The sequence below is a fragment of the Dermacentor variabilis genome, chromosome 4 (assembly GCF_050947875.1).
Source record: "Dermacentor variabilis isolate Ectoservices chromosome 4, ASM5094787v1, whole genome shotgun sequence".
Classification (NCBI taxonomy): Eukaryota; Metazoa; Arthropoda; class Arachnida; order Ixodida; family Ixodidae; genus Dermacentor; species Dermacentor variabilis.
In genome coordinates this window covers 11,045,897-11,067,916 of record NC_134571.1, presented here as the reverse complement: position 1 = coordinate 11,067,916, position 22,020 = coordinate 11,045,897, and the positions used below count along the sequence as shown (strand labels likewise).

Sequence of the window (22,020 nt, the reverse complement as noted above, 5' to 3'; positions counted from 1 at the left end):
TTGCATGGCGGTGTAAACATTGCAAAAATGCTCTTTCAATCACTCATTTAAACGTCTGCTTGTTTAGCCAACATATTGCTTTCCGCAAGTCAGGGGAATCATGTGAACCACACCCAGGGCGCATGCTCGAAACGGCCTCCTATGGTTAGTAGTGCAAATATTTCGTCGTGTGGCATAAGCATTCACATGCCTACAGAGCACTGATAATTTTTCTGGGGCAGAAAAAACTTTAACATCTACTTTACTGCCCATCTTGTTCAAGCTGTGCAATATCTTGTGCATATAAGGGAGCACCGCGACTGGCTGATTATCTTTGGCAGTGCTGTCAGCTGTTGCTTTGTCTCCGAGCTTGATTTTCTTTAAGATCTTTTCTGCTACTGAAACTAAAAAAAGCTCAGGGCACCCAGCACATGTTAAGCGGAAGGCTTGCGCAAGGAGACTCCATGTTCAAGAGTGGAAGCAAGACTTATTTAGCAAAGATTTACAATGCCCTGCTTAACCAGCTTGGAATGGGCCAACAGGTAAGACAAAAAGTGGCTTGTTCCCCTCTGGGCTCGCATATCCAGCACAAGTAATCTCTAGAGATACTAAGTCGCAAATCTAAAAACCTTAACGAGTCATCTACCGTCAGTTCATGCTCAAGGTTACTGTGGAAATGCAGTTAAACCTCAATACAGTCACCGACCAACAATCTGGATATGCTTTATTTTTCGGACAGCTCATTGACACCGCCACCGGCCCCCCGTAGACCTAATGCATAAGGACAACCAAAATTTCAAACACTTATAGAAACACTTATAAACACTTTCAAACACTTATAAAGTGGCATGCAAAAATTCGGGCTCTGAATGCATGGCCATGGGCTAATTCAGGGTGTCTACCAAGTTGAAATTTCCAAATTCCCTGAGTTTTCCAGGTTTTCCCTGAGCTCTATTGCAAAATTCCCTGAATGAGCCAGAACTTTGTTTTATGTGAAGACAGGCTGACACCACGTTGCCCGATGCTGTCGCTCTCTAGTAAGCATGCTGAAACAAAAAAAAAAAAGGCTTAATCCAGTTTGAATAGTAAGGAGTAATATCTATTTGTTTAAAAAGAAAACAGAAGGAAGGTGTTAGGAAAATGCACAGCGAAAGAAATGGTAAAACCCATTCCAAATTGAGTCGAACATTTTCAAATACGAATGAAAAGGAGATGCATAAATAAGTAAATATTTCTTAATATGAGCTATTTCTATCAACTGACAGCAACCTCATCTGTATGAGGCCTGAACTTTTTCACAACTAAGGTTCTCTCTCAGCAGCTGAAGTCAACCTCAACTGTCCTGACATACTCTCAGCCCATACACAACATCTCAGTGCTGGGTTTCACTGCTTAAAACAGTTTATTTTGGTTTGGATGAGGGACACCTGTATCTCGGCGTCAACCAACACTTAGTTTTTTTTAGCTCAAGCTCCTTCAAAAAGGCGGCGGCACGCTTCCTTTCCCGTTAATTCCTCAGTGCGTCGGTCCTTTCTGTTCTCATCCACCTTCTACCACACTTACACCATATGGATCATTTGAAGCATCCTCTTGGTCCGATTTTTCGTATTCCCTAGGGGCCGCATAAACATCCGAAAATCGGGCAGTCCAAAAATAGTGAATGCCTGTCTTTAACTGCCCTTAAGGGCTAAAATTGCCACAGGCACGCCCGAAAAAGCTCTTAAGGCCTGCCGATACACTTACTAGGCATATCGGTGCTCGTACTGTGACAGGAGGTGGGGGTGCATGTGTGCATAATTAAGGAATACATACTGTGTCCCGTGACAATTGCCCCTTCCCACGTTTGTTATGCTTCACCACCTAAAAATACGGTAGTGAGGCGAAGCTAACTTCCGGAGACTGGCATTACGCAACGCGCTGTGTTCTGCAAGCTTCAAAGCCAATCGCGAGGATTACAAAGGAGGAGTCGGTGCCATTGGTGATAGCGGCGAATTCTTTCAATGAAAAACACGGCACCGCATGGCAAGAAGCTTGATAGTGAATATAGAAGCAGCTAGACCTAACGTTGCCGCGGTGGTGGTTACGGCTGCCAGCGGATCTGCGTGCGAGAGTGCCGGTTCGACGCGGCGAGATAATCAAAATAGCAGCGGTGGCGGCTTTGATTAATGCCATTTCAGACCTGCAGTCAGGGAAATATACATTGACTATATGGAGTACGTGGTGGTGCCGCAAAGGCGTGCAAATTATCGGGCATGTCCGAAAAATCGGTCGTTAACTACTCTGGCAACACATCGTGCCGATGACACGGTGTCAGTGACGATTCGTTGTGATTCCTCTGTTACTGGAGCCAGCATTAATACGACTTTCGTTCCCTTTCAATAAAGTTACAGCTAATTTTCCCTGATAGAAGCACAAATTCCCTGAGTTTTCCCTGAGTTTTTCCAGACTGTTCAAATTCCCTGAGAATTCCCGGTTTTCCCGGTTTTCCCGGTTGGTAGACACCCTGTAATTTGGCCACATAATCAAGCAGAAATAGTGATATTTTCGTTTTGGTACGTGACTGGCATGGTCATCGCTCATGTGGCCTGTGCCTCCTCGACACCGACACTAGCAAAGCCTAGTCTATCTAGTAGTTGCCAAGCTGGCTCAAACCATAAAAAAAGCCAAGCCATAAGTTGTAAAGGCTGCACTGTACATGTGTGCACACGTGTGTGCAGAGTATACCGCAACGACTACATTTTGTATAAGTCATGAGTGCAGGAAGTACCGTATTTATTCAATTATAAGGCGCTCACGTGTATAAGGTGAGGTTGCAATTGGGGGGCCCAAGAAATAGAACTTACGTATGTGCAGCAATATAAGGCGATATAGAGTAGCCTATGGATTGTTCAGATGCAGCAGGGATTGCCAGAATTACCAAATAATTGGAAGCCTCCAGAATAATTGTAATAAGCAGAATAAGGCAAAATTCGCACATAATTTACACTTAAATCTTTACAATTCTCGGTGCAGGTTATACATGCAAAAATATAGTACTGCCTTGGCTGCCAAGGTTTATTAGTTGCTACAATCTGTGCTGATATCTAAAACATGGAAGGCTGGACATGTGGCACTGCTACCGCCATTGTGACAGTAACTGAATCTATCAGCCTCGCATATAAGACGGACGATGACTTTGAGGCTACAGATTCTTAAAAAAAAAAAACCTTGCCCTATATTCAAATAAATATGGTAAACTTTACTGCGAAGCAACCATCGCCCCAGTAAAAAGAAAAACTGCACTGGAAAGAGATAGGCAAATGCACTTAGTTCAAATCAACCAGAAGTAGATTACACTCACGTCACTGAATGACTGTGCCGAACGAGGGAAGCATAGCCATAGCCACATGGAACACACTTGAGTGCAACTGCTGCAGCTTGACAAGGGGTCCACTTATAGCTTTTTAAATATAGCACGCTTACATAAAACTTTTGTAAGAGAACATTACATGTGATATTCCTTATGTCTAAGCTGTGCTATCAACTATTAGAAAAATAATTTTGTTTTAAAAGCGTACAGTACATTTTTAACGCCACTACACCACTTATTGTGACAGGGCTGGTAACAGTAGGTTATTGAGCACCCCTGCCGACTGCAATCTTCTTTGCTGAGGCTGACATCATGCCTCTCCAGATACATTATATGCATGCAGTGTCAGCCACACCACAAATCAAAGCAGTGCAGCTAGTCCCTACGTAGCAATATGTTACCATCACTCGCACGAACCCATAGGCATACGACAAGCCACTGCAACAAGTGGTCAGCCAGAACATTAGGCTCTCCACAGACTGCAATGGGGATTTGTCACCCCTTGTTTGTAACCGTTAGTAACAGTATGTTTCATGCAGGTACGTATTAAGGCAGTTTACTGTAGTAAGCATTTACCAGACAAAGGATGGAATAGGGCACATTTACCATGATTGGCTCACGAGTAGTCTTGTTGATTGGCCATACTTTGTCAAGAGTAACCTGTGCTTTGCGGTTGAGGCCTTCGCCTACAGCAGGCTTGTCATCGTCATCAGGGTACACAGTTATTTCCATACGACGAAAGTGCACTGCAGAAGAGGACAATAAAACAACTTTGGGAACAAGCTCAATCACAGCTAGAGCAAGCTTAGGTGCCTTATAACCTACAGTAACATATCTATAAAGATTGAACTCCAGTGAACCCCGGATATATCAAACTTGGATATATTGAATTGTCTATATCGAGCAGTTGTAAAATCTCCTTGAAAATCCCATGCAAACGTATACAGCAACATACTATGCATACATCGAGCTCTTGTCCCCCACCACATTCGATATAGCAAATGCATGGTCACGCCCCTGCAAGTGCGCTTCTCCTAACAGAGATGCGATCACTTCTCATGTCCTCGGAAATATTTATTACTGACAAACTTGAAAAGGCATGGTTTTGCCAGATACTGTAAAATAAGAGATTGAATCTGAAGCGTAGCACTGTCGAACATGAATATAAAAAGTTGACAAGAGCACTACGGTGATAAAAATTTTATTTTAGAAGCGAAAAAAAAAAAAGGACTGCGTAACATTCACAAATGCCATGTGATTATAAAGTTTACTTCACTGAGAAAATACCAGTAAGCTTGACTTGCTTTCAAGCCATGAAATTCATCACAATGATCTTTACCCTGTCGAGGCTGCCCACATGCGAAAGCCCAGTGCCCTCCACTGCGGCACAACAGCGACGAATAAAGATGAAAGCTGAAGCCAGCTCAGCAGCTGTACATGAAGGCAACACCTCTCATTCACTAAGGTTCTCACTGCCCCTCGACTTGGCCTCCTCAACACCAGCCACATCTGCCCCAATGTCTAGCTCACTCAACTCCATCACAGCTTGCATCTCGTCATCAACACTTATGAAGTCTCGTGCAATCAACTCAACTGGCATGCACCCAGGCAAGAAGACAGCTGCCACAAAGCAATGTTCAGGGGCTCACAACCGTCGTTGTCCTGAACTTCTGCAAAACCCTCCTCTGTGATGATTACAAAACTCACTTTACAAAAGCAGTTGGCCATTGTGTCCTCCTTGACGTCGGCACGAGCACTGGAAATCATTTGGATTGCCCCTAGCTCCTAGCAGGTCAACCTTGTGCTTGAGACCCAGACGAAGCTTAATAAGGAGCTGCTGGACAAGACTTCTTCTGCAGTCGATCTTGAATGCCTTGATTATTCCCTGGTCAAGCGGCTGCAGTTTTGCTGCAGTGTTCGGTGGAAAGAATCCGACTTCGATGTTTTGCATTAGCAGGCAATGCGATGTGCCCAGCTATGGTCGAGCAGAAGCCACAGTCGGCAGTCAGACTGCCCAGCTCGATGACCCATTCCTGAAGCCATTTTGAAAGAAGTTCATGTGTGATCCAAGCCTTTCTGTTGAAGTCATAGCACACTAGGACACTCTAGCAGCTCTTCATGCACTGCAGTGACTTGAACTTGCCAATCACAAATGGCTCGAGTCAGCATGATCCATCCATGTCCACCGCAAACAGGATGGTCATGATCACTTTCCTCATCTTTCTACCCTGACATGAATACTGCCACGTAGATCGAAAGCCTTTTTTGGCATTACCTGCCAAAGAAATCCAATTTCATTGGCATTAAATTTGTCTAAAGGAGAAAACTTTGTACGAATCTTCAGCCACTCTTCAGAACACCATTTTTTCATGTCATGGCTGCTGTCAGCTTCAGTTTCACCACTATGCCGATGATGCCACAGCAGTTTTGCAGTTGCTGGAGCCAACCATTTCCGCCTCGGCCACAAATGTTTTTCCCTTTGAAATGGGATTGCAAAGCACCTTGCCTTCTCACTTAGCACCAGGCCATCGACAGGGATGTTCCTGGCACAAACATCAAGAAACCACTTGTGGAGGGCTTTTTTGGTCTTGATGAACATCGGAAGTCGCAGATACTAAGCTCCCAAACAACTGCATTCCAACAATGCTGTCTTAACCCTTCGAGGGTCGATATTTTTCGCCATATGCGACCACCCAGGGTGAATTTTTTTTTATTACAGATTCCAATTCTTCTTAGAGACTTATTTTGACAAAAATTTACCGTAATTTTTCTAGGATGACCATAAAGTGAGAAAAAATCTTTTGCGTTGGTATATATGCACTGTTCATTCATGAATAACAACAATAAAAAAGGAAATAAACTTATCAGAATTAAAATTTTGATGCATTTTTACGCACATAGTAGTTCAAAACTTCGAAAATCAGCACACGAGAATATTTTGCAAGTCTCTAATGTTCCTGCTCTTACACTAAAACGTTCATCCATAGCGTAATCAAACTGCGTAGATGCGCGCACTCACAACCAAACAGGTTGTGTGCCCATCAAAAAAAGCAACATGTGCAACAAACTTCCGCTAATCTTCACCTTATCGCCAACCAACTAGGGCAATTAGTAGTCTTAAAAAAAAGAAAAGAAACGGAAACGCATGCACGGCGGCATCCTTCCTATACGCACCCCTGTGAGCACTAAACGAGCGAGAAACAAGCAGTCGCCCTTTGAGCGATTAGTAACAAGATAGCCATCACTTTTGCAAGCGAAAAAAGCCGAAATCGCCCGCGAAACAAAATCCAAATGGGCACCCGCACTCACACGCGCCAATGCGCGAGCAGTAGTATATAGACGCGCAGGAGCAAACTAGCGCTAAAACAAACCATGCGACGAAAACCGAGAGGGAGGCGCGCGAAAGAAATTCCCTTTATCCCCACATAGTGGCAGAACATGACAGAAAAGAAAAAGTTAGGAAATTGGCGCGCTTTTGAAATGTACAGACGGCACGCCGTAGATATACAGCATCGACCATTTTCGGACTTGTTCATGGCGCCATATATTTACGTCACTGACCATCAAAGGGTTAATTTCGGGCTTGTTTCGGAGAAGCATACTCGGTGTGCTGCATGGTATTCCGAAAATATCTGCAACCGAAAACTTATTTTCGCCCCATTCGATGCGTCACACAATATTCAGTTTTGTTGCACCCACTGCACCCTGGAACACTCAACACAATGCAGCAAGATTCTGAAACGTGTGGGGATGCGCGACTATCATGCGTCCCCCAATATGTTGTTTTCCCGCATAGCTCCCGTCTCCTGTAATCCGGCTTCGCCGTGTGGCTTGGTGCCCGCGGCAGTCGGTGTGGTTGAAGCGCATTGCGAGAGATGGCGCGAGTGTGGCTCTGCTAACGCCACCTAACAGCGGGGTTACTTGGACGGGGAAAGGAGAAGGCTCTCCGGCTTGGGATCGGCAAGCAGCACGGACATTCTCCGCGTGCTCCGATTCATGCTTCTGCGAGACCGTCTCGCGAGGCTTACCCCGGAATGGACAAGCACAATTGTTCGAACGCGCCATCATTTGCGTGGCCGTACACGGGAACGACCAGGCGTTGATGTCCAGCGTGGGGCGAACAAATTCGCTCATTATCCGGTTGTGGTAAGTCGGACTTATGCGGTTTGTCGTGCGCTCATCGGAATGTTTTGTGGATAGCAACTCGGCTAGCAGGCATTAGTCGATGAAAGGTGCAATTAATGCCCTTGTGATAGTTTGCACTACTGTGTTGTCGTTCCTTTGTCCTAAGAGCACAGGTGAGAACCCCACATCTGGCTGCCCAATGTGGACCTCTTGGGGCATCGGACAATTGCTTTAACAGTTGTACTTTGTTCGAGACCTTTACTTGAACCGAAGCGTAGGGCAAACGTGGATTTTGATTGCTAGGGTTGGCAACATGCTTTCTCAGGCAAGGCGACAGTGGCTGCAGTGTGTTTGAACTTTTCAACATGCTAAGCCTTTTCGCAAATGATTTTTTTTTTTTTACGACATTTGTCGGTATGAGAGCCACGTGGTCTACATCCTGGGAGAGCGAGGCTTAGCGCCCACGGAGCATTGGCATGCCTGAAGCGAGTACGGAAGCCTTGTGGGTGGTCCAAATCTTTTATGTAAATAGCTTCTTCTATCTCCGACTCTGATGAAGTCGCGGCTCTGGGAGCCGGGTAGCCGCGGGCCACGGGTGCCGCTACAGGCTGACTGGTATTGGGGCCAGGCACCTGGCACTCTGACACTGTCTGGGACGGTGGGCGCTGTCAACTCTGATGCTGTGTGCACCGAGCGGGGTAGGACCACCTAACAGAGCTGACGTCTCCTCGCGGCTGCCTGCGTTGCGCCCATTTGAGTGTTGTTTTTTGGATGCCGGTTGTTGTCAGGGTAGCGACGCGTTAGGCCTAAGGCTTTCCGAAGCTGCCTGTCGCACATGGCGGGACACAACCTGGTGGACCGTAGCGTTGAGGTTTTGCACTTTGCTTCCCTCATTCTAGTTAGCCTCGCTCGAACTGAAATTACTCGTTCAACTCAAGGAAGCGAACTTCGTTCACGTGAACTTAGCGACTGAGTAGCCGCCCGATCTTTTGCTAGCCGAGTTGAACATCGTACCGCGTGGGCGATGCCATGCAGAATTCCTCTCCGTTGCACTACTTTAGCGTTTACTGAGTGCGTTGAGTGTACGGCAGCGCAAGTGGAGTCACCCCTGGTTTGCTGTCACCTGCACCTTGTCTGCGCTGCTGCCCCGGATTATGATCGAGCCATTCCGGGCAATGGTGATGCTGTGGCCAGATAGATGCAGTGACTTCTATGGCCGCCTGTATCCAGCTCGCAACCCTCGGCGGCGGAGAAAAGAACCGGCGGTCACCAACAGCTACTGCGGCTCTCGCCAGCAGCGAGCAATGCTTGCTCATACTGACTACTGCGCCGCCGTATCCGGAGTGCTGGCCTGGAATCGTGCCGTCCAGTCTGCAAAGCTGCTGCTGTAACTAGCGGACGCTAGCAGTATACCCAAGGACAATGTCGGCTTACATTTTATGGACAGCGTGTGGACATTTCCTCGGCATGGCCACTGTAGCATGTACTACCTTGTTCGCGAAGCACGCGTTGATGTTAGACCCTGTGACATGTTTCGCCGGAATATGCGGTAATATAAGGTTGGGGGGATGTGGGTATGAGAGACTCTCGTAAGTCCCCCAATATGTTGTTTTCCCGCATAGCTCCCGTCTACCGTAATCCGGCTTCGCCGTGTGGCTTGGTGCTCGCGGCAGTCGGTGTGGCTGAAGCGCATTGCAAGAGATGGCGCGAGTGTGGCTCTGCTAACACCACCTAACAGCGGGGCTACTTGGGCGGGGAAAGGATAAGGCTCTTCGGCTCGGGATTGGCAAGCGGAGCAGATGTCCTGCGTGTGCTCCGATCCATGCTTCTGCAAGACCGTCTCGTGAGGCTTACCCCGGAATGGATGAACACGATCATTGAACGCACCACCATTTGCGTGACCGTACGCGCGAACGACCAGGCGTTGGTGTCCAGCATGGGGCAAACATATTCGCTCGTTATCCGGTCGTGGTGAGTCGGACTTCCGCAGTTTGTCGCGCGCCCATCGGGATGTTTTGTGGGTAGCAACTCGGCTAGCAGGCATTAGTCTATGAAAGGTGCAATAAATTCCCTTGTGATAGTTTGCACTACTGTGTTGTCGTTCCTTTGTCCCAAGAGCACAGGTGAGAACTCCACAAGCGCTGTTGCTTCTCCACGTACTTGCCGAACAGAACAATGGAAAATCAAGCACACGAGGTCACAGAAAACATAGTGCAGGCATGGAAAGCTATGCAGAAAGATGAAAAGAGTGCTGCCTTTGGCAGCAGAGGTGGCACCTCCCTATGCCCTCCGTCGCGTATGCATGCCCTTCCCCTAGCTCCTGCCATCCTCCACATTTTTTTTACAGTTGACCTTGTTTCCCATTCCCACAACCGCTCTTTCACTACATGTCACGCATGCTGGCTTGGCAGTCTGCCAGCCACGTAACCTAAGCTAAGGGCTCCCTGCTGGTGCAATGAAACCACGGAAAAAGTGACGGCTGGCCAAGCTTCATTTGCAATATTCAATGTCCGTGCCATGGAAGTTCAGATACAAAAGAATGCTCCTGTGATTTTCAAGGGGATGTTTGGACTGTTCGATATAAACAATAATTCGACACCCCTGTGTGTGACATGAACGAGTGTGATATGACCGAGCTTGACTGTACAGTTGAGCAAATCCTTAACAGTACCGCACGAGTGTCGATTGGCCGGCCGGTCATTGCCTTATAACCGCGAGAAGTGATGAGATCAGCAGGAGTAGTGCATGCGCACCAAGTTCACTGGAAGCCATTATCTCCTATAAGGCGGGAAGCTTGCACTAAGTTAATCACTCCAGGGGCTGTGTCGTGCTGGTGGAAAGACGCTAGCAGACAAAACTTGTGCTTCCAGTGAACTTGGCGCACATGCGCACATGCGTCCAAACTACAACCAATCGTTATCAGCATAACCAGATCCCCACTCCGCTTTAAGAACACGAAAGACTACCAGGTTCGATACCCGTTTCACAAGAAAGCATGGACGACAATGAAAGTTTTCACTCTGTGTCACGCGCAGGCATGGGATGCTGAACTGGAGATGCTGCACAGCCGCATTTGTCACCTTGTAGACAAGGGCTTTTTCTGAACGGCATTTTTGGATTCACGAATGGCCAACATGAATACGACCCAAACCTCTAGTCAGCCAGATCTTAACATTACAGCTTGAATTTAACAAAATGACCGCACACTACATCTGCAATTCGCAGATTGCCTTTGAAAATATACTTCTAATAGCTAACTTCAATGCTCACTAAGAGCCAACAACTTAGTATAACTTGAAGTTTGAACATCTAAAACTGTTGCGAAGACACATATGTTTACATATTTTAGATTGCACTTTGATAATTTCCAGTAAAATTTCAAGTCATTCTTTTTGCCAATGTGTTGCTGTGATTCTCTGAAACTTATCAAATAAATGTTCAAGAGCTTTCTTACATATCAGGTCTACTTAAGTATCATTAAAATATAACGATATCCAGAACCACTGAAAATTAACCCATGCAGTAAGGAAGATTAACTATGAAAGAAATTCCAGCAGAACCAATCTCCCCATGAACGTCAACGTTAATGTGATTAGCTTTGAAATCATGTACAATGAGGGGCTTTACGTAGACGCCACGCTTCGCACCTCCTTTATGCTTTAGTATCATAGTTATGTGTTCACGATGCCGCCTTGATCTGCCGTTGGATGCACCACACATGAAACTGACGGCAAGCGACTCTTCCGGATTTCATCTGCGAAGTGAGATGTGGCTTGGAGGAAGGTCTGGCTTCAAAGAATCAGCCGGGCTGATTTCAACTCAATGCAATGGTCCCGGCTGTGTTAGGTAAGCGAGCGATTCTTCACTCATTACTAATCCCACATGCTGCCACTTGTATGCGCATTCGTTAAGTTTTTTCGCTCTCTCAAGTGCCGCATTTTCACACTGCATTTATGTGCAACTTTTGCGCCCAACTTCAATCAGGTCGTCTTCAAACGCATGTGATTTTTGTCGACTGTTATACATTCCATCACATCGTCGTTAAAAAAAATTAAATCATGGGCTTTTACTTGCCAAAACCACTTTCTGATTATGAGGCACGCCGTAGTGGAGAACTCCAGAAATTTCAACCACCTGGGGTTCTTTAATGTGCACCTAAATCTAAGTACAAAGGTGTATTCGTATTTGACCCCCATCGAAATGCGGCTGCCGTGGCCGAGATTCGATCCCGCGACCTTGTGCTCAGCAGCCCAACACCATAGCCGCTGAGCAACCACGGCGGGTAACACATTGTCGTTGTTTGGCCTCAGTGTATGCGAACAGCACCTTTTGAGTGTATCGCCATACGTTACGAAACGGTGACAGCGCGGCGACCATACGTTGAAAGCGATCTGTGATGCTGAAAAAGACTGCCGACATGTGATATGGGTTTGCGCTTTGTGTTCTCATTAGCGTTACAGAGAGACGAGCAGGCACGTGTCTTGAAAAGCGATCTGGAAAAGTGGCTGAGTGCGGCGTTGCTGAGACACAGCTGAAACGCTGTGCTCTCGCCGCTTTGTTGGCTCTTAAACGAGAGAGGCAGCACAAATAAGTAGAGCCAACCGAGCCAACCAAGTTCAGCAACATTCAGACGGCCTTCTCTTGATGTTTCGTCCGCCAGTCACAATATATCGTTTAAAAAATTAGATCAAAATACGGCCTCAAAAGCGTGAGCGACATGTAGCAACAGCGTTTCATTCGGACAGCGTCTCCTAGTTAGGCTCTGCGTAGGGGGAGCCAACATCGGTGCAGAGGAGGAGAGAGGAAATGGCGCTACCTGTATTTTATTTAGGGGCCTTATTCCCACTGAATAATGTGCGTCATCTAGCACTGAAGGCATGAAGTCCGCGCTTGGTGCATGCATGAATATGTATTCAGACCAGAGTGCCTGAATATATATCATGTGCCTTTGTTAAGCCCAGCCCCCTCAAAAGTGTTTATGATTTTGTTTGTCAATGAACAGCGGCACATACCCAGTTAATCAAGTGTGTGTAAAAGTAGTTCATTGACGGGTGGCAAATACACAGTGGTGCATACCTAGTAGTCACTCAAGTTGGCCTGAAAGAGGTTCGTTGAAAAGTGGCACATAAACAGTGACCCAAGTTGGTCAAATGGTAGGTTTCAAACCCTGTTTCCACAGCCCAGCAGCCTGCTGATCTACCCATTAAACCCTGGAATACCTAGTGGCCCAAGATGACTGGAAACTGGCTAGATAGACAGGCAGATAGGTCTCTGAAAATGAAGTTCTCAAAGAATGCTAATTGCATTACAGTAAAACCTCGTTAAACCGTACCTGCTTAAACAGTAGTTTCGCCTTAAAAGTAGTAAAGTCAAATCCCCGACTCAGAGGTCATTCAACATAATGTGTTTTGTATATGCATAAACCGTACCAAATTATTGCATACAAATCGGTTAGCACGTAGTGATTCCACTTTTCGTCACGCAAACACGGCAATGCGTTGTCTCCGTCGGGTGGCCCGGCAGAACAACTATTCTCAGAGATCGGAACATTGGCCTCCAAGCGCCCTGTGAATTTGCGCGTGAAGCCACATCAACATCAACATCATTTCAGCGGCGTGCCAGGGAGCGTTGTGGCGTCACGCAAGCGAGGACTCGCGTCATGCCGAAGCTCAAATAAAAAAGACGCCGCATGCTCAGCATAGAAGAAAAATTAGACATTGTTCATGCTATCAAACGTGGCACGAAGAAGTCGGCGCTGGCACGCAACAGGGATCTGCTGTTGACTATGGTGTGTGGCATTTGGAATGCGAAGAAGTTGCGTGGCAGCGCTGCTGCGACCGCGAAGAGATGTCGGCTGCGAGGTTCGACTTTTCGTCATCGTTGCCTCTGTAGTTGCCGAAGTGTCGGCTAGCAACAGTGATGAGGACGACACGGAAAGCGACAGCACGGGCGATTCAGGCCCGACAGTGGCAGAAGCTGCGCGTTATGTCAGCCCCATGAATGCAATCGTTGCAACGAGAACAGCACCCTGCAATGAAAAAGGCACCCCGCGACTTCTGCAGCGCTACCGCGCGTGTGCACGGAGATTACGTAACGCCAACGAGGAATGTGCCATGCGAGCATTTACCGAGAAGAGGGGGCCGGCTGAAAAGCTGGCTCGCAGCTTCAGTAAGTTTGAGGTCGCTGTCGCTGCTAGGCCGCCGCGGCACCAAATGAAAATAACACTTGTCGGCCAACTATGGTTTAACGAGGTTTCACTGTAACATATTAAGTACACACATTTTTTCAGTTCACTGTGGGAAGGAGGACTGAAACACAGGTGAACACACGTGTTCATCCACAAGTGCACTTCACTACTGAGGACAAACGTGCACTCATTACATAGTTATACCTTTCCAATGACCTAGCAGCAGTAAGCTTCATAATGATGTGCTCATTTTGGGAATTAGGTCTTATTTGAAAGGACTATCCAGAAGTTGTTTGCTTTCTTTCAGAAAATGTGAGCACTGATAATGACCCTCTTGAACAGATGCTTGATTTCAGCAAGGGTTCAGACTCAAGACCTCAACCCTGTCTCAATTTACTGCTCGAATGGAGAATATTAGTGAAAAACTGCAAATAATTCTAAGAGCATTCAAGTAAGTTATGAAGATTCCCGACAACAAGCACTGTGCACCCAGCTGAATAAGCTGACTCACCAATATCGTCAAGGTTGAGACCTGCAACATCGGTGCGGCCTGGAAAGTAGACATTGCCATAGCCCTCACGTGCCACACAGAAATTCTCCACGATGCAGCGTCCATCAGGGCCTACCATAGATGCTAGCTCGTCCATAGAAGGGACAGTGAAGTACCCCGGTCGAGTGAGCACAATGCCTGCAGGATGTGGGGGCTTTGCAGGGTCGGGTGCCGGATCAGCCTGAGACGAGTCATCCAAGCTGTCCGAGCTGGACAGGTAGCGCAACTTGCGGCCACGGACCTCAAGGCATGACACTGTGTCATCCAAACTTTGCAGGTTGCTGTGAAAAGGATATCCACAGAAAATAAAATGGCTGCATAAAGCTAAAATGCTGGTGCAGTTCATTACAGCAACACTGTACAGCACTTCAGAGCACTCTGGCAAAAGTATGGAAATATGCAGAAATTGAGACGAAGAAAGGTCATTCTTGTACAGTAGACTTCCATTAATTTGACTGCAGATAATTTGATTTTTGGTTAATTGGATCTTGTACGAAAGCCCTGGCTGACGCCCATGGGCCCAAATTGTCGTTATTTCAATCCTAAAGTTGGCCTTTGCAAGAAAATTCAAACTTTACCAGTTAGCCAGCACGCACCTGACCCTTATGGTGATCCCAATAGCAACGCCTTTACTGGGAGCTCTGTCTTAGCTGAGCTTAAAGGACAGTGAATGTATTGAACACACGTCACCTTCCATAGATAATGCCTATTTTCGGCATGCCTAGGAAGATGTAACTCGCAATGTCCAATAATGGCATTTATCCCATTTTTATACACGGCTTCTTTTTTCCCAAAAAGAATATTGGGCCGAGAGCTGCTTTCATGGCGTTCGTACGCATTTGAGCCACATAACATGGCTTTATTGTGGCGAAGCTGACTTTAAAAGACTGTGTGGCAAAACTGACTTTAGGAAACCGGCGGCAACTGTGCAACACATATTGCGAATTTTTTTTTCTTGCTAAAGAATTCGGTGCGTGTTAGATTTCTACTTTGTTTAGGAACTTTAATGTTATGTCCACATTAGTCTTCTCCTTTCGACACACAGAAGGCAGGCACATTTGACTCAGGGGCATGTTAGAATTGGGCAAATACTTCCTAATGAATCAATCAGCAGTATGTTTTGAGGTTTTATTGCAGCAGCAATTATATGGGCACTCCAGGAACATTTGTGCCCTCGTCATTACCGCCGCCATGATGTTCCGTATAAAGTCCAAGGACGACAACATCATCGCTGTACGCCTTATGCTGTATGTGCAAGTAACAGCGTGTGAAAGAGAACCGACAATGGCTTAATCTCATGCATGCATGGGAGAAATGCAGGGAGAAAGTGCACAGTCTTTTGCTGCTCGCAAGGCACCAAGGGGAGGAGAGGGAGGGGGTGTTCTACGCCGGCAGCAGCGGTGTATGGTGTGGCCACGTGGGCCACATCTTGAAAGCGATCTGCGATGGGGACAGAGTGCGTCGAGTGCCGATAGCTTCGTGTGCACTGTGTTCTAGCCGCTTAGTTCACATTCACATTTAAATAGGGGCAGCACGAAAGACAATTCACTCGCTGCTGCAGGACGTACTGTATATATTAAAATTTAGGCCAACAGTTTTTTTTTCAAATAATCATATACTAATCTTTAGGATTGGCTTACATTCGAAGATTTTAAAAGCTCGCCAGTTCATAATTAAAAGTGATAAATACGGTGCGTAGCTAGCACCATCTAGAAAAGTCAGTATCGCAGCCACTATTAGCTGCATGAGTAGCCAACTGAAGCACATGAGCGACATTGCTATTTTGACCCGTGTCGTATTGACGTACGGCGTGGCCCATAGCATGGTGTTACCGTAATGTCACAAAACAGGTGCTGCAAGTGTAGTGCAGCTTTCAAATGAAAAGTTGTGCAAGCCGTAGAGGCATCGTCAAACGTTCAAGCCGGGCAGGACTTTGGCATAGATGAGAAAACCATCTGTCATTGAAGGGGTAAGAGGAGACGCTTTTTGCGTGTGTGCAACAAGGAGGTGACAAAATAAAACAAAAGATGAACTTCCCTCAGTGCGCGGCATGAGAGAGTACGCACCTTACAGGTTTTTCCCCGTGTGCAGTTGGTGTTGTGAAGCTAGGCTCGTTGCGAGGGGAGTCGCTGTCAACATGACAACTGCAAATTGTGAGAAAGAAGTATATGGCAACCATAACAAACAGGTTATTTATCATAGAAATGAAATTTCAATACAGCTTGCAACAAAATAAAGAATGGTGTGCAAATATTTGAAACTTTGAATATTCGATTCGATTCAAGACACTTTTACTATTCGAAATATTCAAAACCCTGAAAACTGCCACTGTCGGCTGCAATTGCCTTAACAATTAAAAATCCCAAAAATAACCTTAACACGATTGTCCTGCCACTTCGCCACAGGAAAGCTGTGTTATATGGCAAAGCATATTTGCCGTGCAGTGAAGCATAGTAAAAGTAAGAAGGGGCAGTGTCACGGGGATCCTGCTAGTGCTTATGCTTACCAGGTGCTATCAACTCAAGTACCCACACTGTCCTGCCTCTTCATTCATCTGTGCAACACCAGCCACCAGGTGGAAACCTTTGTGCCTGCAACTAATTTGGCTAAGTGTCGAGATACATGGTTTCCGAACTACACATTTGGCCAAGTGGCAAGCTTGGGAATGTATTTAGACTATTCATCTAAAGTAGAGTACCACCAGGAGGATGCCTTAATGGTAAACTGGGTTAAAAACATGGCTTTAGAACATGCAAGGAAACTTTAAACACAGAACCCAGACATGTCTTCAACAATGAAAGCAACTGAAGAGGCTCTTTCCACGTCAGCACTGTGGAAAGACTTTGATAAGCTCATCAACCAGCAGCAATTTTCACTTGCTTGTGCCAGCAAATTTAGCTCTCACAAGTACAGGTTCAAAGATATGGGAATGATGAAATTTTGGGCCATAAGAAAATCCGTGTGAGTGGTGTTGCAAGCATAGCTGTGCGCAGCTGCGGCTGGTGCACGTGACCTCCGAAATGACAGCCGCATACTACATCCACCACGGGTGCTGTGGCGAGCGCTTTCACCAGCGTGACACTCCACTTTTGGCAGGGGCTTTGCCTTCTTGGTTTCTCCACAGTGTCGCTTCCAGCCCGCTAGTGGAGATGAAAAGAGAGAAAGCCAGGTACTGGTGCAATTCGAAAAGTTTTTTCAGCGTGAGATTTGTGAGACAATATCCTTTAGCAGTGAGGCCATTCTATGATTAGTTAGAAAAGTGTTCCAGGGCCCCTGTAAGAAACAACTTAGTACAGATGGAAGCAGCCAAACGCTCCCTGAAACCCCAGACCTCTGATACTCTTCATTAGAGGGACACTAAAGGTGGATATTAAGTGGTAGATTAGTGCTCGAGAAATTGAAATAGAGTAATCGAGAAATTGAGGTAAATGCAGGACATGATTAGAGACTCCCCCGGGACATTCAAGTACTTGCCCTATGATGAAGGCACTACCCACTATAATTATGTCACTAGTACTCAACCACTTGTTATAAAGACATCATTGTATTACATTATAAGACGAAAGAAAATGCTACTTGTCCAGTTCTACTTCATCTTTAGAAAAAACTCACTGACATTACGCTTCACAACCGTGCGGGCGGTCGAAAGGTCTCGTTTTCGCTCGACTCTGTGCCACCAGTGCTTTCGTGTTTCAGTAGTTTTGTTGTTGCATAGTGCTGCGCTGGTTTTGTTGGCTCGCGAAACTCACAGAAACTGCAAGTAGCAGAGAATTTCACTTCCAGTAATGCTGCGGGATGCCCGAATGGTCCATGCAACTTGACCAAAAGCAGACGCAGTGGCACATCCACCACTCTGTTTTGGCTCGGTTTCCAGATGGCCGCGCTTTCAAGTATTGTGAAAAAAAAAAACGCACATCCATCTGGCGGCCACCGTTTTGCTCACTGACGGCAGCAAAGGGTGGTGATGGCGTAGTAAACGTCACCGCTCCCCAGTTGGGTGGCGGGAGATTTGAATTGCGATAAAGGTATTTGGACCTATCAAATGCAATTTTCTCGTCAACCGAGTCTTTTCTTGGCACGACACAAGCATTGCGAAGTTTCTGGAATGGCATATAAACAGTTCAAGTCGACATAGTATTTGCCTTTAGTGTACCTTTAATTGTTCCAAGATCATGTTCAATGAACTGGTTAAGAGAGCAGACTGCAGCACAAGTTTTAGAGTTGACAAAAGTTCATGCTCTAGCCAAAGTTTGTGGGGATGCGCTACTCTCACACATCCCCTGATATCCTGTTTTCCCGGCATGCCTCACATCTCCTGTGATCTGGCTTCTCCGCGTAGCTAAGTGCTGGCAGCAGTCGGTCTGGTTGCAGTGCATTACGAGAGATGGCGCGAGTGTGCTGCTAACATCATCTAAAGGCGGGGTTAATCGGACGTGACAGGGAGTAGGCTCATCCTCTTTGGCTTGGGAATGGCAAGGCGCGGACATTCCGCGTGTGCACCGATCCATGCGAGACAGTCTCACGAGGCCTACACCATAATGGACAAACATGACGGTTCAAATGCACCACTGTTCGCGTGACCGTACACGGAAATGAACAGGCATTGGTGTCCATGCATGGGACAAAAATAGTGGCTTGCTATCCAGTCGTGGAGAGTTGGACTACCTATTGGGCACCCATCGGCATGTTCTGTGCATTGTGAGTCGGCTAGCAAGCATTAGTGTACAAAGGGCACACTAAATGCCCTTGTATTTGTTTGCAATACTGTGTTATCATTCCTTTGTCCTAAAAGCACGGGTGAGACCCCACATCTGGCTGCACATTGTGGACCTCTTGGGGCATTGGACGATAGCTTTGACAGTTTTCCTTCCTTCAAGCAACCTTTGTTTGAAATGAAGCATAGGGCTAGTGTGAATTTTGATCGCCAGTGTCGGCGGTGGGCTTTCTTCAGCAAGACGACGGCTGCTGTAGTGTGTTTGAACTTCTCAACATGCTAAGCCTTTTTGCAAGTGTTGAACACTCGCCAGTACGGGAGCCACATGGGCCGCATCCTGGAAGAGCGAGGGCTAGCGCCCGCAAAGCATTGGCAAGCCTAAAGCGAGTATGGAAGCCTCATGGGTGGTGCGAATTTCTTATGTAAATAGGTTCTTCTATCTCTGTGACTCTGATGAAGTCACGGCTCTGGGAGCCAGGTGGCCACAGGCCACGGGTGCCGCTACGGGCTGTCTGATATTGTGCCTGGCACCGGGCGCTCCAACACCGTCCGAGACGGTGGGCACAAAGTGGGGTAGGGCCACCTCACAGAGCTGACGTCTCTTCACAACTGCCTGTTTAGCGTCCATTTCAGGTGTTGTTTTTGGATGCCGGTTGTTAAAGTAGCGATTCATTAGGCCTAACGCTTTACGAAGCCGCACGTCACACGTGGAGGGACACAACCTGGTGGGCTGCGGAGTTGAGTTGTCGCACTTTGCTTCCCTCATTCTAGTTAGCCTCTCCACGAATTCAAATTACTCGTTCAACTCAAGAAAGCGAGCTTTGTTCTCGTGAACTTAACATCCGAGCAGCCACCCAATCTTTCACTAGCTTAACTGAACATCGTACCATGTGGAATTTCTTTCCCTTGCACTACTTTAGTGTTTGCTGAGTGCGTTGAGTGTACACAGTGTAAGTGGAGTCATCCCTGGTTTGCTGCCTCCTGCACATTGTCTGCTGGTGCCCCAGACTACAATCAAGCCACCCCAGGCAATGGAGATGCTGTGGCCAGCACGGTGCAGCAACTTCACAGGCCGCCTGTGTCCGGCTCGCAACCCTCAGCAGTTGGGAAAAGAGTTGGCAGTCACTAACGGCTACTACGGCTTTCGCCAGCAGGGTGCGTTGGCACGAGCGACACTTGCTCGTGCCGTCTACTGCGCCACCGTTTCCGGAGTCCTGGCCTGGACTTGTGCCGTCAAGTCTATAGGCTGCTGCTGTGACCAGTTTGATGCCAGCGGTGCACCCCAAAGACAATGTCAGCTTGCATGTTATGGACAGCGCGTGGATGTTTCCTCGGTGCGGCCACTGCTGCCTGTACTGCCTCCTGTTCGCGAAGCACATGTTGATGTAAGACTGTGACAGGTTTTGCCGAAATATGTAGTGATTGAAGGTTGGAGGGATGTGGGGATGCACAACTCTCACATGTCCCCTGATGCTGTTTTCCCTGCATGTCTCTCATCTCCTGTGATCCTGCTTCTCCGCATAACTAAGTGCCGGTGGCGGTCGGTCTGGTTGCAGCGCATTATGAAAGATGACGTGAGTGCTGCGCTGCTAACGACACCTAACGGTGGGGTTTGGCAGGCACGACAGGGAGCAGGCTCTTCCTCTTTAGCTTGGGATCAGCAAGCGGTGCGGACGTTCTGCGCATGCGCGTTGGTGTTCAGCATGGGGTGAACATATTCACTCGTTATTTGGTTGCGGTGGGTCGGACTTTCTAGAGTTATTGCGCATCCATCGGCATGTCCTGTGTGTTGCGAGTCGGCTACAAGCACTAGTGTATAAAAGGCACAATAAGTGCCCTTGTAATTGTTTGCGATACTGTGTTGTCGTTCCTTTATCCCAAGAGCATGGGTGAGACCCCACAAGTTATGAGAACGGAGTGGATGTGGTAAGTGCATGTGATACATCAAGTCAAATTGCTGCTGCTTTAGTACTGTAAGCAAAATGCTAAAAAACACACCTGCCAAACAAAAAAGAACAGCCATAAAAAGATAACATTCTTTTACTTTTCATAATATTGACTCTGCACACTACTTCTGAATGCTTTAGCAGCAGAGAGTATGGCAATGGAGATTATGAATAGGAAGAAAGTCAATTCTTTTGGAAACACTCAGCTCAACACGGAAACAAACACACTTAACTAGCTATCATCCTAGCGGCAGGGAATGCAAGGAAGGGGAAAGCAGAGGTTCAAACAGAGTAATGATTTACCAAGTGTCTAAAACTATGTTGGACATAAGCACAAACTCCAGTTTGCCGGCTTAAAGATACGGCAGAATGGTGGATCTGTCATGAGAACAACATTCTTCCGCAAGCACATTCCACGAAGCTTCACACTACCTTCAGAATATAGTGGTTAAGACACGTACAGAGCTGCTTATCCTACATGCATACTTTCCCGTCATCATATGTGGTAGCTAGGAGCCTGCACAAACACGAGGGAGGAGTATATGCAGTAGCAAATTTCAACGGCAATCCATCCTGGCATGGCGGAGCCTCACTATTCGAAAAAAAGAGGTGTAGAAATGGAGGATTACAGGATAGGATGTTATACTAGAACTTACAAAGATTGGCCGTCGAAACACCAAAATCAACTAAAATAAAGCCTAACAAAAACAAATTTGAGGTAATGGGTAATTCAACAGCTGGAAAAGCTGTTTGGCAAGCTTCAGTGGTGGCATTGAGCTAACATGTCTGCCTGCGACACTGCGGTCCAGGGTTTAAAACCCCATTGTACTGCACTTTTTCTTTTTGTTTTCTCTTTCTCTCTCTCTATTTATTTTTTCACCAGTGTCTCTGATGTGGCGGAAACGCTTTCCGCACTTAGACCTGAGAATGGCAAATGACAGCAAGCAACAGGTCCTCACGGCTGCTCCACAGGCAGATCTGATGCACTGTTGGGTCACACATGTATGCTTATTGTGCTGTTTCTGCAATAAGTTTATTCTGCTATTTTTACATGTGCTCTGTAGTACATGTAACAATGGCACAAGAAGCTTACTTTAACGAAATGACCTGACGGTCCGATGCATGTGGCGGTCCAGCCACAGTGATCGTGCAGATGTAAGTGGCGAAAAG

At 46.8% G+C, this 22,020-nt stretch overlaps 1 protein-coding gene across 4 annotated transcripts in view; it reads right to left on the bottom strand.

The window, feature by feature from the left end:
- The window catches only part of Nup98-96 (nuclear pore complex protein Nup98-96), a 286,308-nt gene that overhangs the window by 167,833 nt on the left and 96,455 nt on the right, over positions 1-22,020 (bottom strand). For all 4 annotated transcript variants that reach the window (XM_075688115.1, XM_075688116.1, XM_075688117.1 and 1 more), the window contains 3 exons: positions 16,257-16,334; positions 14,152-14,471; positions 3,935-4,074 (listed from right to left, as the gene is read on the bottom strand). In XM_075688115.1, coding sequence (XP_075544230.1) covers positions 3,935-4,074; positions 14,152-14,471; positions 16,257-16,334 — 538 coding nt within the window. The remainder of the gene's footprint in view (positions 1-3,934; positions 4,075-14,151; positions 14,472-16,256; positions 16,335-22,020) is intronic.